At 50.7% G+C, this 16,038-nt stretch overlaps 1 protein-coding gene across 2 annotated transcripts in view; it reads left to right on the top strand.

Annotated features, from left to right (window-relative positions):
• Window positions 1-1,617: 1,617 nt before the first annotated feature.
• Window positions 1,618-16,038, top strand: part of PDE8A (phosphodiesterase 8A) — a 131,569-nt gene continuing 117,148 nt past the window's right edge. For both annotated transcript variants that reach the window (XM_040970146.1, XM_040970145.1), the window contains exon 1: window positions 1,618-1,833. In XM_040970146.1, the coding sequence (XP_040826080.1) occupies window positions 1,624-1,833 (210 nt within the window). In that variant the 5' untranslated portion in view covers window positions 1,618-1,623. The remainder of the gene's footprint in view (window positions 1,834-16,038) is intronic.

Genomic DNA, 16,038 nt, shown 5'->3' with positions numbered 1-16,038 from the left:
GTTTCCAGCTTCCTGGCTCAGCCGCCTTCGGGAAATCGCCCCCCGGCCGCTCCTCCGGTTCCCAGGGTCCAGGGGGCAGTCCCAAGCTGCCCAGTTTGGGCAGCGGCTGCAGCGCGGTAGCCTGGGCTCCAGTCCCGAGTGCCGCCTCCGGGTCTTCACGGCAGCCGTGCCGAGGCGCGAGCCGCGGCTCCTCAGGGTCGCTCCGGGGCCACGCGAGGAAAGGTGTGGACCGCGGGAGAGGAAAGAGAGGGGGCCCGGCGGCTCCGCACTCCCTCACCCGCTTCCGCGGACACGCCGCCGCCCGGGGATCGGACCTGCGAGACCCCGCAGCTGTCGGGCAGCCGCTCCCTCATGGGGTTGGCTGAGTGCGCGTCTGCGGGTGTGCGCCCTCGGGGCCTCCCCGTGCGCAGCGCACGCCCCTCTGATGCTCCGCGAGGGACCCGGAGAGCGCCTGTGGGTGCCGAGGCAGAGAGCCGGACGGCACCCTCAGCCGCCCTCCCGGGCTTCTCCGGCCCACAGCCGCCCAGGGCGCGGTCCAGGGCAGGAACGCCCAGCTCCGAGCTCCCCGCCGGGCCCCGGGGTGCTGCGCCCTGGTGGACGTCTCATTCCCACCCCCCCGGCTCCTAGGCCGTGACCCAGTGACCCGAGGTCACGGAGCCGGGAGCGAACCTAGCGCTCCGGGAGCCGCCGGCCCCGGGCCAGAGCAGGTCCCTTCCCCTTCCTTCCCGGGAAGCGCTCCCGGCCCGGGGTCGGGGCCGCCAGCCGGGCCCGCGGTGGCGCATGCTCCGTGGCGGGCGGGGCCCGAGGAGGCGGCGGCGGGCGCCCCAGCTGCTTTGCATTGACGCCAGCAGCCGCTGGAGGTCACCGCTGGGGGCTGGGCGCGCCGGGCAGGCGGCAAGACCAGGCCCGGGGCGCGCGGGGGGACCGGAGCCGGAGCCGCCGCAACCGGCCGCCGTGCGCGCTGCGGCTCGGGCGCTTCTAGACGGCGCGGCCCCAGGCCCGGCTCGAGTCTGCGGGGCTCTCTTCCCGGCCGCCCCGAGAGGTTTCAGTAAATTCACCCGCACCCTGCCCTCCCCTCAAAAAAAAAACACCCTCCTTAACTCTCCAAACCGGACAGCGGGAACGTGTGGAAGCTCTAGCCTTCCCCGCTACCGGCGCCCGAGCGCGGGGTGCAGGGAGGGCGCGGCCGGGGGCTGCTCGCTTTCCCGGGGAGGGGGGTTAGGCCGGGGGTCGCGCCTCGGCGCGAGGACGCTCTTGTCTCGGGCCGAGCGAGCGCCCATCTCCCCTCCCCCCGACATTCCCCGGAAGCGCGGCGCGACCGAGTGGAGCGCAGCGATGTGAGGGAGGCGGCCGGCGGCTCCCGCCTCAGGAAGGGCATGTTCGGAGGGGTGGCCGCGGTGCGCCGCCCGCCCCAACGCCCCCTCGCCGCCGCCGCCGCCGCCGCGCCCGCACCGCGATAAAAGGGGCGGCCGCACTTCCTGACGCGAGACCCGCGCTCGCCGCCGCCGCCGCCCGCCCAGGCGGCGATGACACGGCGCCCGCGGCCGTCCCGAGGCGCCGGGCGGGCCGTTTGCTGACCGGATCGCGGCTGCCCGCCAGCGTGTCCGCCGCGCCGCCGCCAGCATGGGCTGCGCCCCGAGCATCCACGTCTCCGAGGACCGGCCGGTGTACCAGGGCGGCAAAGAGGCCGGGGACGCGCCGGGCCCCGCGGCGGCGCCCCCGTCGTCCGGCGAGCCGCGCCTCCCCCAGGGCCCCAAGACGGCCGTCCAGCCGGGGACCCGCGGCACCCCCAGCCTCGTGGAGTCCGAGCCTCGCGACGGCAGCAGCAAGAAGGTAAAGGGGGCGGCTGAGGGAGGGGGCGCCGGGCCGGGGGAGCTCTCTGGCAGCCGCGCAACTTGTCCTCCAGGGCTGGGCTGGGCCCCTCCGGGTGTCCCCCTTGCCTCCACTGGTGGTCCCCCGGCCACCCACCGGGTGAACCTCGAGGAGGACGACGCCGACCCCGAGGACTCGGGGTCCCGGTTCTTGGGGGGGAGCTGCTGCTGGCAGAGCCGCAGCGTGTGTGGGGAGCAGGGCCGGCCGTGAACGACTGGGGGGGGGCGGCTCGAGTCAGTGCCCTCTCTAACGGCTGGTCCTGGGGGCGCGGGGAGAAGCCCCCCAGAATATGCAGGCGCGCCCCCTGAACCTTCCTGCGGTGTGAACTTTGTGCTTGTGGTGTCCGCGGTGGGCAGCGATGGGCGGCCGGCTTGGCGGGCGGGACCGGCCCGGACCGCCCTGCTCTCTGGCCTCCCCCCTCACCCCATGTCCGCTCTGCACACACTGTTTTCCATTTTCTGTGGGGGCTATTGGGCTGTAATCTGGGAACCACATCAGCTTTGCTTCATTGCACCTGGATCTGAGGTTCAAGTTGATTAACATACATATTGTATTTAAAGCATATGTAATTAGGAATGACTATTGACAACACGCGTTTTGAAGCGTTCAGCAGGACAAAGTTAATCTTTGATTGAAGCAGTCTTAGTGGGACATTTTGTAGCTTTTTCTTTTTAAGTTGCGCGTCTTCTCTAACGCCTGTTGCCTTGGCTTATGGCTTGCTTCTGGGATTTGGTTTTTGTTACGGTTTCCTAAAGGCGAGATAAAAAGGGAAAAGGGGGAAATTATTCATTAGGGCGCGCACACCACAGCAGCCTGCAGGTTCTCTGATTTGAAATCTCGGCTGGCACTCAGTGGTTTATCAAACTAGTTAAAGGAGTTGAATATCATCTTATCAGTACTTTTTTTTTTTTTTATTTTCTTGCCTAGCTGGCTGAGGATGGCTAAATTTCTCCTGTGTGGTGGATAGAGTTGGAGTTACTTTCTCTTCAATGTTCAGCCCTTATCGTGCTGTTTTTTTTTTTTTTCCAAAATGAAAGGGAAACCTCTTGCTCAGAAACTGAAATGACCCCAAGTGAAAACTCAGCTTGATTCTGATGACCAGACGTTGAATCTCTGTTGGAGACTTTGAGGAAGCCCGTGGCCGTTTGGAGTGTTAACTCACAGCATTGTTAATGCCAGTGGAAAGCTTGCAAGCTTGTCTGGCTTATAAAGAGAGAGAGAAAAAAGCATTGTACAAATAGCTTTTTAAAAAAGATTTATTTTTATTTGAAAGGCAGTGTTACAGAGAGAAGGAAAGACAGAAATTGAAAGATCTTTGCAACAGCCAGAACTGAGCTGATCTGGAGTCAGGAGCTTTCCCTGGGCCTCCCACACAGGTGTCAGGGGTCCGAGGAGTTGAGCCAGTCCCTGCTGCTTTCCTAGGCCATAAGCAGGAAGCTGGATTAGAGAGTAGAGCAACTGGGACTCGAACCAGGAACTGATAGGGGATGCCACTGCCACAGGCTGAGGCTTAGCCTACTCTGCCACAGCACCAACCCCCGTTTTCAAGTTTTGGACCCAAATCTAACGTTGGTTATTTCACATTGGATAATAAGCTTTTCCGTTAACAAAGGAGTCTTCTGAGTATGAGGTCTTTGTGTCTTCCAGATTTTTCTGTGGTGTGCTGCGTGTTCTCAAGCTCATCTCTGTGTCTCATAAGCTTCTCCCCGTCTGTCTTTCAGCCTGGTAGTGAAACTTTTCCAATCACTAGAATTTGATTCCATGAAGCCTCAAATGTGGGCTTTCAAAGATGTTCGTATTTTTGGAGGACGAGGCAAATTACAGATCACAGCACCGCAGCACAGAAATAATAGCCCCATGCTTGCTGTCCGCGAGCAGGGTATGCTCACAGAATGTCTCAGTTACACATATTCTTATTTAGGCATAGCAGGTAATAGAGCAGAAATAAATCTCTCTTTTTAGCTCAACATTTTCTTCAAGAGAATAAGCCTTCCAAATTACTAAGAAATATACCCTAGAAATTGAGCAATGCATTTTGGAAAAGAAAGTTAACTTGCAACAATTTCGCAAAGTCAAGTGAGCATGTGTTTAGCCTGAATTTCTGTATATTGGTCATTTAATGTCTTCCTTAAGGTCCTTAAAGATGTCTTCTTAAAACTAGAGGAAGTCAACCTATCTTTGGTTGAATTGCAAAGTTGATATAGTTGCATAAGGTCCAGTATCAATGCCTTTTGATTAGAGCTGGGAAGCGGGTGGTGAATTGCATTTCAGCTGAGGCAGTGTGTGCCCTCTATATAGCATGGTCTCCGTGTGTCGCATGCAGCAGCTTGTGGCGTGCTCAAAGAAGTATTACATGAAAAAAAGGGGTTTCCTGGTCCAATAAGTTTGGGAAATAGGGTCTCAACCAACGTTTGGAGGTTTTTGTGCAAAACAGAGCTGAGTTTCTTGTGATACACTGAATCTCCATGCCGTGTATGTAGTACACAGCATCTCCCCTTGCTCCTTTAGGCAGGCCCCACTTCGAGACCCGGTTCCTTCCAAGAGGGTCCCCAGTGTTCAAAGCACAAAAAGCATGTGTGATAGTGAAGGCTCCCCTGCCAAGCGTCACTTGCTTCTTGAAGATTCTTGAGAATCTTGTCAGACACGAGGCTGGGCTGTCTGTAGGAACTTATTTGAGCATTACTAAAAATATTCCCTGGCTGTTTATTCCGTTCAGAAGTTATAGTGTGTGTGGTTGCAGATAATGAAGGCTGTGTTTGGCCTGAACACTTAGAGTTTTGTTTATTTTTAATCAGTGCAAGCTTTAACTGTAATATTTTCAGTGTTTTCTTGTCAGCCTTTGGACTCACGCAGTTTCTCCTGTGCTCAGCTGGAACTGAAGTTGCCCTTGAGAAATGTGTCTGTGATGGGGTGGGGGGAGGGTTGTTAGGAGATGCTGGGCTCACCCCTCCCTCCGTGCGGACATGTGCAATCCTGCTGAGGATTGATGCCCCTGTAGTTCCTGGGTCTCCCCTGTCAGCTCCATGCCGGGCAGCCTCTGGCTGCTGGATCACCAGGCACAGTAGGGCCTTTCATGAACGTCTACTGAATCAGAGAAAGCAATGGTGTGAGCCAGGCTGGAGAACTGGAAAACCCACCCAGCCCATATAAAGAGGCGGGACCCAGTTTTTGCTAGTGGAGATCGTAAAGTTTGGTTTTGTGGGCATCTCCGGTTATTGCTCTTGGGGTCATTGAACCCCGGGAGTGATCTAGTCCCACCCCGTGGAGCCTGAGCCTCAGGGATTTCCCTGTCAGGATTTGAGGATTAGAGCGGCTGGGTGGGGAGTGCATGCCAGGTGACGGGCAGCAGCAGGTGCACAGTGGCCGCTCCGCACCTGTGGGTGCCGTGTGCCCTCACAGAACTCCCTTGGTGCTCTGAGTCTGTCTGTCCCGCTCTGTCCTGCTCTCTACCACCTTAGCTCTTCTCTCGGTTTTCATTCCCCTCTTCTTCTTCCTTGCTTTGTCCTGCCAGCCCACCTTCCCCCTCTAGAACTGCCCAAATTAGCTATCTTAGTCAACCAGAAGTTGGAGCATCTTTGAGTTCCTGAGTTAAGGCTTTCCATTTGTTGCCCACTTGCAAGTCACACAGTGGATTAGTTAAATGTTTTATATTTGGGTAAACTACAGCAGCTTTCTCTGTGTGACTTAATGATTTTCTTTTCTTTTTCCTCACTATGGGATCTTTGGTCCAGTACCTTATACGGAGTTAGTGAATTTTCTCTCTGGAAGCAGAGAGAGGCCTTGTGATAAGGGAGCCCACCTTTGCTGTGTCTGGCCCTCGGGGGTCGCGAGCTCCCATGTTCTGGCATGTTTAGCTCTTTGAGACATGGGTTTCTACTGTCTTGCCAGGCCTAGCCATATAAAAGATTTGTCTATATTACCCTGAATTCTTATTATATAAACAAGATACTCTGCATTTGTATTCTGTACGTTTTTGAGTGCTTATTGCTCTAACTTCTAAAACTTTGTGATTCTTTTTTTTTTAAAAACATTTTTATGTATTTCTTTGAAAAAAGGAGAGGGAGAGAGAGAATGAGATCTTCCATCTGCTAGCTCACTCCCTAAATGTCCCCAATACCTGGGACTGGGCCAGTCTGAAGCCAGGAGGTAGGAAGCACTGGTTTTTCTTTGCCTGTCTTACTCGCTTGGATTTAATCTTAAAAAGGGGAAGGTTTGTGATGTGAGACTGCAGGGCAAGGCAAACATTTCAGAATAACGTAAAATGCCTTGAAGGACAGAATATAAATAAGTAACTCACCAACGACCAACAAGAAAAGTCGGAGAGCAGAGGAAGAAGTTTCTTAGTGCATGACTAAGCCCTGTGTCTTGGCCAAGGTCAGTGGCGCGGCCTTGCTGCTCCATGCAGTGAGGCAGTAGGGAACAGGGGACTCTGCCGTTCTTGGAGTGTAGGTTGTTGCTGTGGCAGTGCCCACCGTGTCTTGCAAGTGCTGTGTTGGCTGTTGGCACTCATGTGGGCTGCCCAGCTGGGGTGGTGTCATTTCCCTTGAGCAGGCATGGGTTTCCCTGGGGTCGGGTATTTAGGGATGCAGACCTGTGTCCTAGGGTGTGGTGCTCCTGGGGACTGCCTGTCCATTGCACCTACTCTGGCCAGTCTACGGATGTCTCCAGTCCCCTGGGTTTTCAGCAGGCCTGGATGAGAACTTTTGGTGGATCCTGCCTGAAGTAACAGCCTTGCTTTAGGTTCCTGTGTTTGTGGCTGTCCAGGTCTGTGTTTATGGCCGTTGTCAGCCCTGTTACAGTTTGGGTAATAGTTCGGATGTCCCCTCCTGTCCTTCCCCCTCCCCTGCCACCCACCCGAAGGCCTGTGTATTGGGGGCGTGGTCTCAAAGTCTTCTGTTAGTGATGAGTGGATGGAAGATGGACACTTGGTCATAGCATTCAAGTGTGGGCTCAGTGGCAACTCTTCAGGACATGGGGGAGGTTAGCCATGGAAGGGTGTTCTCGCATGGGGTTGGGTTGTTGGGAGCTGCACGTGGCCCAGCCATTCTCTCTGTGTCCTGGCTGCCCAGTGATGCTCCCTCTGTTATGTCCTGGTCCCATTTGATGCCAGCCTGCTGGCATTGCCTGATCTCACACTCTGAGCTCCGACACCGTGTGCTGAGGTTTCGTTTCAGATAGTTTGGTTTTCGTTACAAAAATCTCACACGAGCTCTCTCCGGCGTACCCTCATTGCCTTGTCTGTCCTCTCTGCCCTGAGTCGGCTGGACATATCTGGAGGGTGGGGAGATCCTTTTCTGCCCCCTTCCTCCTACCCAGGCTACGGGCAGCCTGCCTTGGGCCAGGGCCCTCCAGGAGCTTGTTCTGCCTGGGTGTCCCCCACATTCTGCATGGTCATATCCTTGCGGACGTGTCTGAGGCCCTGCCGAGAGCTCTGGTGAGCACCTAGCTGGGCTGGGCTCCTGGCTCGTTTGGACACCCTTCCCACTGTACCCTTGAGGGCCCAGGAATTCTTAACTGGGATATAGGCTGCCTGAGGGCAAGGACTGTGTCCTAGTTTCCTTGCAGTTCCCCAAGTGCTCAATGCACTCAGTAAATATTTGGATACATACACAGTCTCTAGGGCTTTTATTCAAGTTCTCTGACTCTATCTCACCTTGTTTAACAAAAAGTTTATTAGGGTGTGTTGTATGAGTTTTAACAAAAATCCCAAATCCCCTTAAGCCAATGATTAATCTGCGTGGGGTGATTAGTAAAACGTTTGCCTCTAATTCTGGCTGCACTCCCCTCCTTCTGCTCTACTTTTGTGCGGCTTTGGTAGGGAGAGCGCTGGAATATCACGTAGGGGAGCCGTTTTGACAAGTTTTGTGTTGTAGCTCTTTAACTACAGGTGTACTTAGCCCTCGCGCACACACAGAAAGGGTCTCTCCCATTTCCCCCCATCTTTGAGCATGATGTTGGAGGCTCGGGATAGGACGACTTGGTTCTGGGTGTGCTGGAAATGCACATTAGGTTTGTTGCTTTGGTCCTCTTGGTGTGTCTCTTGCGTGTCCTAGTGAGTAGAGCAGCTGCCTCCGCCCCTTCTGCTCTGTTGAACGGACAGCCTACAGGGCGGTAGGCTGCACTTGAGCAGTCCCCATGTTGTTCCAAGTGTTTGGCGTTGACCATGGCTCTAGGAGTTGCTGCTGAAAGAATACCAAGGAGAAGCCCCAAGACGCACGTCTTAGGTCCAGCTCTCTATCAGGCATTGGCTGCGTATTATTTGGCAAGTTGTAATCCGGATCTTTTTAAGTATAAAAGGAGCTGGACTGCCTGGTCCCAGGACGTCAGTGGCAGCTCACATGAAAATGTTTTGTAAATGTAAAGGTGCTGTTACAGGTGAGGTCGGTCCCGATCTTGGACTTGTCCTTCTCAAAGCAGACTTGGCTCAGCTGCCTCTATTTGTTAATGCAGATCTCACCCTTGGTAGATTTTTTTTCTTTTGCTTTGATATTTTATTTAGAAAAATTCAGATATCCGGCAAAAGTCAAAGAATTATGCACTCGCATGCCCATGTCCACCTTTTCCTGTACTCGCCTTATCATATGCATCCATCCATCATGCATCCCTGCATCCATTTTGTTTTGGGATACCTTTCAGTTAAGTGCCACATATCAGAATACTTAACCCCTATTTCTGCCAATATGCATATCATTCACTATAATTCAAAGTGTGTTTATTTTTAGGTAATGTGCAAATCTCATGTGTGCCATTCATGAATTTTGACAGATTGCAAGACTTATTTAAAAAAAAATTGTTTTTATTGGGAAGGCACATTTAACAGAGATGAGAGACAGAGAGATCTTCCATCTGCTTATCACTCCCCAAACTGCCACAACAGCCAGAGCTGCGCCATTCTGAAGCCAGGAGCCTTCTCTGGTCTCCCACACAGGTGCAGGGTCCCAAGGCTTTGGGCCGTCCTCTGCTGCTTTCCCAGGCCACCAGCAGGGAGCTGGATGGGAAATGGAGCAGCTGGGACAGAAGTAAGTGCCCATATGGGATGTATTTGGAGGTGGAGGATTAGCCAGTTGAGCCATCCTGCAGGCCCCATTTTATTTATTTATTTATTTATTTGGTAAGAGGTAGCAATCAGTGAATAAATGACAGCTCACTTATCCATCCTCTTGCTGATGGACACCAGGGTTATTTCTAACTTTTGCCATTGTGACTGAAGCCACTATGCTGCGTACATTATTTTGTGGACCTGCGCTTTCATTTCTCTTGGGTAAATACAAAGAAGTGAAACTGCTGGGTCATAGGACGAGTGCACTAGTAGGTTCAGCCTCGTGAGAGGCAGCTTGGCCCTCTCCCGAATGCAGTATTGCACTCGAGCCGCACTGTGTAATACAAGTGAGTTGCTTCACATCCTTGCTGTCAGCTGCTATCAGCCAGCTGTCACTTTTAGCCATTCTGCCTTGAATGAAGTGAGATATTATTGTCTGTTCTTTCTTAATTTATTTTTCAATTTTATTTAATTTAAAGAGTTACAGAGAGAGGGAAAAGAGGGAAGCAGGGAGTGAGAGAGACTTTTTTTTTTTTGTAAACTCAGATATACAGAGAGGAGGAGAGACAGAGAGCAAGATCTTCTTTCTGCTGATTGACTCCCTGAGCAGCTGCAAAGGTCGGAGCTGAGCCGATCTGAAGCCAGGAACCTGGCTGGAGCTTCAGCTGGGTCTCCCACACGGGTGCAGGTTCCCCAGGCTTTGGGCCTTCCTTGACTGCTTTCTCAGGCTGCAAGTAGGGAGCTAGATGGAAAGTGGGGCCGCCGAGATTATAACCGGCACCCAAATGGTATCTCAGCATGTTCAAGGCAAGGACTTCAGCTGCTAGACTATTGCACCGGGCCCGAGAGAGGTTTTCATCTGTTGGTTCACTCCTCAAATGGCCACAACAGCTGGAGCTGAGCTGATCTCCCTCCATGTCTCCCACATGCGTGCAGGGTCCCAAGGCCTTAGGCCATCGTCCGCTCCTTTCCCAGGCCAGAGGAAGAGAGCTGGATGGGAAGTGGAGCAGCCGGGACATGAGTCAGCCTATATGGGATGCTAGTGCTGCAGGTGGAAGATGGAGTGCCATCCCTGATTGAGTACTTTTTAATGTGCTTATTGATAACTTACGCAACTTCCTTTGTGAAGTTTTTAAGACCTTTGTATTGAAAGCATTTAAGTATCATTAGGGAAAGGACTGTATATATTTTTTGGAAAAGATTTATTAGAAAGAATTACAGAGAGAGACATAGTGAATGAGCAAGGTCATTTATTTGCTGGTCCATTTCCCAGATGGTCTTAATGGCCAGTGCTGGACCAGACCAAAGCCTGGAGCAAGGAGCTTCTTAGAGGTCTCCCAGTGGGTGGCAGTGGCCCATTGCTTGTCCAGGTCATGAGCAGGGATGTGGATTAGAAGTGGAGTAGCTAGGACACAAACCAGTGCCTACATGGGATGCCAGCATCACAGATGGCGGCTTTACCTGCTGTGCCATGATTCTGGTCTCATGAAGATTTTTTTCTTTTTTCCTTTTTTTTTTTTTGTTTTGTTTTAAAGCAAATTATTTAAGGACTTTTACTATAAAGGACAAAGGTTAATAAGCTCACTCACATTAAAATAAAGAACTTTCAGAAGTTACAGACTGAAAGGAGCTACTTATATATGTGTAATGCCCATAAATAAGTGCATAGGAAAAAGTCCAAGGAGTAGCAATGTGGTGCAGTGGTTAGACCAAAGCTTGCAGTGCTAATGTGCTGTCTAGAGTGTCAGTTCAAGTCCTGACTGCTTTGCTTCCAGCCTGACAAAGCAGAGGACAATGGCTCGAGTGCTTGGGCTTCTGCCACCACCTTGGGGAATCAGGTAGAGTTTGTGGTCCTGGCTAAACCCAGCCCAGCCTGTTATGTTTGGGTAATAAACCAACAAAATGAAATATTTTCCTTAGTCTCTGTCACTCTGCCTTTTTTTTTTTTTAAATTTTTTTTTTTTTTATTAGAGAGGCAGATTTACAGAGAGAAGGACAGAAAGCTCTTCCATCTGTTGGTTCACTTGGGGAAGTGGTCACAACAGTCAGAGCTGAGCTGATCCGGAGCCAGGAGCCAGAAGCTTCTTCTGGGTCTTCCACACGGGTGCAGATTCCCAAGGCTTTGGGCCATCCTCAGTTGCTTTCCCAGGCCACAAGCAGGGAGCTGGAAGGGAAGTGAATCAGCTGGGACATGAAGCAGCGCCTGTTTGGGATTGACCTGTTACAGCACTGCGCCGGCTCCTAACAGCATTGCTTTTTTTTTTTTTTTTTTTTCATAGCAAACTGTCTTGTAAATCCAGATGTTCATCGGTGACATAATGGGATAAGCAAGTTGTGATAAGCTCCAAGTAGGACTGTTTTATAGCTGTGAAAAATGAGCGGATGATAGTTGTATATTACAGCCTGGATCAGTCTCACAAACTCATTGTTGAGAGGAGGAAGTTATAGAATTTACGATTCTTGCTATTTAAAGTTTAATAGCTAAACAGTATATTATAGGCATATACATATACACATAAATGTGGAAACTGCAACGAAAACCGAAGAAATAATTAACTTCAAAGTTCAGTTAGAGAAAGTTTATGTTGAGGACCTAAACGGTTTAACTGCAGGTGAAATTTAAGCACCTGGTGTGGAGACAGTGGGGTTGTGTAGGGGGAACTGTATCCAGCCCTGCCTTAGGGGAACCCTTGGTCCTTTCTGGAAAGGTGGAGTGGGTCCCTGACCTGGAGTGCCAGGAGCAGCCTTGGGGGAGGGAGTGAGTGTTGAACAGAATTTTGTCAGGAGGAAGGGAGGAGTCTGAGGAGACTGGATACACAGGGAGGGCAAACGGAAGGGGCCCTGGCTACTTCCTGCAGTCTCCAGGGAGGGTTGGCCGAGGGGCTAGAGGGAAGGACCCAGGGCCAGGTTGAGAAGTTTGAAGTCCTTCCTATAAACTTCAGAACTCCCAAAGGCTTTTTTATTTTTAGCGGGGTGGTTACAGGATAAACACATTTTACAAAGATGAAGTTTTAGGCAGAAATTGCAGTGGGTGGGGTGAGGCTCTGCGAGAGGCGGGGTGCCCAGGCCGTGGCAGTAGCTCAGGCACAGGTATGACCCAGTCTGACCGACTGAGGGCAGAGGCTTGGGAAAGAAGGGCATGAGTTAAGGAGACAGATGAGTTAAGGGCATGAGTGCCTGGAGATAGCCTGGGTTTGGGGACGAGAGGGAGTGGGGAGAGGGCAGGTGACTCAGAGTTGGGGCTTGCCAGTTCAGGATGACTGTGATAACACGCCAGTTTGTCACGGGTTTAGGGTTTACCAGGTGCTATTTTTGTATGTCCTGTCTTGTGATGGTCCCCCAACCCTGTGAGGCGAACAGCGGGGAGGGATTTCATTTTTCCCGTTTCAGACCTTAAACCGAAATTCAAATAGATAGACTTGTCCAAGTCTGTGGTGACCACTTACAGAAACAGGTTCACAATAATAGCATAGAGTAGAAACCAGAGGAAAGGGTGGTTTAGACAGTTTTAAAAAGGTCTTTGGGTCCTGGGTTGATTTTTATAAAACTGAACTTTTCCCTTCATCGTAAAAGTCATATTCATTATAGATAGCTTAAAAAATACTGACAAAAATAGGGATCCCGGAAGTTATACTCTCAGGAGATAATTTCTCATTAAAAATGTGTTTCCTTCTATCCTCACAGATTATTTTAAATAGCTAATTTAAAAATATTTTATGGGGCCACTGTTGTGGCATAGCAAATTAACCTCTGCCCACAGTGGTGACATCTCACACGGGTGCTGGTTTGAGACCCAGGTGCTCCCCTTGGATTCCGCTCCCTGCCAGTGTGCTGGGAGAGCAGCGGCCGACCCCACGTGCCAGAAGCAGCTCCAGGTTCCTCGCTGCGGCCTCGTCCACTCTGGTAGTTGTCTCCGTCTGGGGAGTGGAGCAGTGAATGGAAGATCTCTCTTTCTCTTCTCTGTACCTCTTCCTTTCAAATATATAAATACTAAAAGAGAAACCCCTATATTTAGATCTATTTTATTTGAGAGAGAGAGACAGAGAGACAGAGACAGAAAGACAGAAAGAAAGAAAAAAAGAAAGAAAGAGAAAAAGAGAAAAAGAACGAACCTTATCCTCAGTTCATTCCTTGGTTTGCCCAGAACAGGTCAGAGGAGCCAGGAGCCCCGCTTGGGGTGGTGGGCAGGGACCTAAGCCGCCTCCCAGGTTACACAGGAGCAGGAAGCTGGGACACGTGCACTGGGCCGCCAGTGTCCCAAGGGGCACCCTCATTTCTGCGTGAAACACCACCCCAGAATTTTGCCCTTCAATCTGAGGAAACATAAAGCTATTATTTCTTGAATCTCGTCCCCTTGCTGTGCTCTCCTCTTCTGTGGCTCCCTCTACAAGATAGATCATTCAAACACACTGGGTCTGATATCACTTTTCTTTTAAGATATTTATTATTTTTTATTGGATAGTCAGGTATATAGAAAGAAAGAGACAGAGAGAAGATTTTCTGTCTGCTGATTCACTCCCCAAGTGGCCACAATGCTGGAGCTGAGCTAATCTCAAGTCAGAAGCCTCTTCCGGGTCTTCCACATGGGTGCAGGGTCCCATGTGACTCCAGCTCCCTACTGACTGCTACTGGACTGCTTTCCCAGGCCACAGGCAGGGAGCTGGATGGGAAGCAGGACTGTTGGGATATCAACTAGCACCCATATGGGATCCCGATGGATGCAAAGCGAGGACTTTAACCGTTAGGCTACTGTACTGGGTCCATCACTTTTCTTTTACTTCCATTGTCTTCTGGGAAGATTTCTTTAGATTTTTTTTTTTACGTTAATTATTTCAGTTGTAAAGATCTATTCAGCTCTTTAGCCTGGTAAGGCCTATTTACTTTTGGAGGCATAGAAGCAGAAGGGGGTCGAGTGAATTGAGGGGGAAACCTACTCTTTATTCACTCTCTGCATGTAATAGCTAAGGCTGGACTGGGTAGAAGCTGGAACCCAGGCGTTCAGTCTGGGTCTCCATGGTGGGACAGGCGCCGAAGTCCTTGAACTGTCAGCCAGAGCCAGGAGCCTGGGTGGGCTCCGACAGGAAGTGAGGGTGTCTTAACCACCAGGCCAAGTGCCACCTCCCTCATCGAGTTCCTCAGTTGGAAGTTTTTAAGTTGTTATGGTTCTTTTTTTTTTTTTTTTCATAACTACTTAGTTGTGTGTTATGGTTGGATATAACGTGCTGTCTTATCTCTTTGAGGATATTAATTGTATATGCTTTAAAGTTCTGTTCTGGTGGGACTGGCATGGTAGCATGGAGCTGCTCCTGGGACACCTGCCTCCCCTCTGGGTCTGGCGGTGTGTGAGTCTCGGCAAGGCACTCCCTGAGAGGCAGCAGTGTAGGTCCAGTGCTCCGCTGCCTGTGGGATGCTGCGTGCGTGGCTTCTGCAAGGTTCAGCTCCGGCTATTGCAGGCATCGGGTGGAGAGAAGCAGCAAACGGAAGATCGTTTTTGTGTACATACCACATACCACACCACACCACACCGTATGCTCTAAAAGAGCCCATTTCTGTTTGCTATTTATTTCAATATTTTAAAATCTAGGTGTAAGTACACTCAACAGAATGTATGAGTATATATAGTTAGAATGTTTATGTGGCTGTATTCCTGTGTAACTAACTCAAGCCAAGACCAAATGGTTGCAGCACTTCAAAAAGCTGCCTCATGGCTCTTTGGTACTTTTCAGTATTTTTTTTTTTTTAAAGATTTATTTTACTTGTGGGAGTTGGAGAGAGATCTCATCTGTTGGATCACTCCCCAGAAGGCTGTACCTGCTGGAGCTGGGCTGGGTTGAAGACTACAGCCAGGAGCTTCCTCCTAGTCTGCCACACGGGTGCAGGATCCCAAGGCTTTGGGCCGTCCTCTGCTGCTTTCCCAGGCCACAAATGGGAGTTGGATGGGGAGCGGAGCAGCTGGGACTTAGAACCAATGCCCATGTGGGATGCCAGTGCTAGCAGGTGGAGGATTAGCCAGATCAGCTACCACGTCAGCCCCACTTTTCAGGATTCTAAGCATTTTTATTATGAAAAAAAAAAATCTCAACATAATCTTGAAGAATTTCACAGTGTATGTCTATAGACCCGATGCCTTCTTTTTATACTAATATTTTATTATAATTGCCTTATTTGCATTCATCTGTTTATATATCCTTCTTTCAATTTATTTCCCTTTTCTTTGATGTGCTTTTACTTTTTAAAGGTTTGTTTATTTGAAAGGGAAAAAGAGAGCATGAGAATCTTCCATTTGCTGATTCATTTTCTAAATAGCCACAGTGGCCGGAGTCTGAGTCATCCTGAAGCCCAGAGCCTGGGACTCCATCCAGGCTTCCCAAGCACTTGGGCCAGCCTCTGCTGCTTTCTGAAGAGCATTAGCAGGGAGCTGGATCGGAAATGGAGAAACCAGGTCTCAAGCAGCAACCACTGTGCTGCAGGACACCAGCATTGCAAACAGCATCTTAACCAGATGTGCTACGCTGCCGGCCCCGTGGTGCATTTTAAAGTACTGGCAGGCATTAGTACACTTCTTCATAAATATTTCAGCACATGTGCCGTTAACTAGAGTTTAGCATTTATTTGGAATATTTTCCTTCTGAGCAAAATTTTCATACAATGAAATGCCCGAGTTTTGACAAATGCATGCATGTATCTGTGTAAGCCACTCCTTTGTCTGGATGCAGAACACTCATCCCAGAGAAGTGTCACGGCTCTTCTAGGGCGTCTCTCCCCACCACCGCTGCAGCCACCCTCCCTGTGTTTTTCCAATGTTGGTTAGTTTTGCTTGTTCTAGGACTTCATATAAGTGGCACAGTACATTCCTTAGCTGTAGGCAGCTGCCTAGGTTGCCCAGTACCTACACAGGTGTTACATTGTGGCAGAAAAGCAGTCAGTAATTGGCAGGCACTCTGGACCTAGTTAATGGCAAGTTTGTGTTAACTGGACCAGTATGCCATCATAGTTGCCTATTCATTAGAATGCCGGGTCGAGATGCTCCTTCCTAGCATTGAAATGGGGTGACTGAGGGCATGTTTGACAGGGGAGAAATGACTTCTGGGGGCTTCCACGGACTGGGTCACTGCACTCACTGGGCA

Source organism: Ochotona curzoniae, unplaced genomic scaffold (genome assembly GCF_017591425.1).
Source record: "Ochotona curzoniae isolate NIBS_2020 unplaced genomic scaffold, NIBS_Ocur_1.0 scaffold_4701, whole genome shotgun sequence".
In the NCBI taxonomy this organism is placed as follows: domain Eukaryota; kingdom Metazoa; phylum Chordata; class Mammalia; order Lagomorpha; family Ochotonidae; genus Ochotona; species Ochotona curzoniae.
Note: the sequence above shows the minus strand (reverse complement) of the source record. Positions and strands in the feature narration are given on the sequence as shown.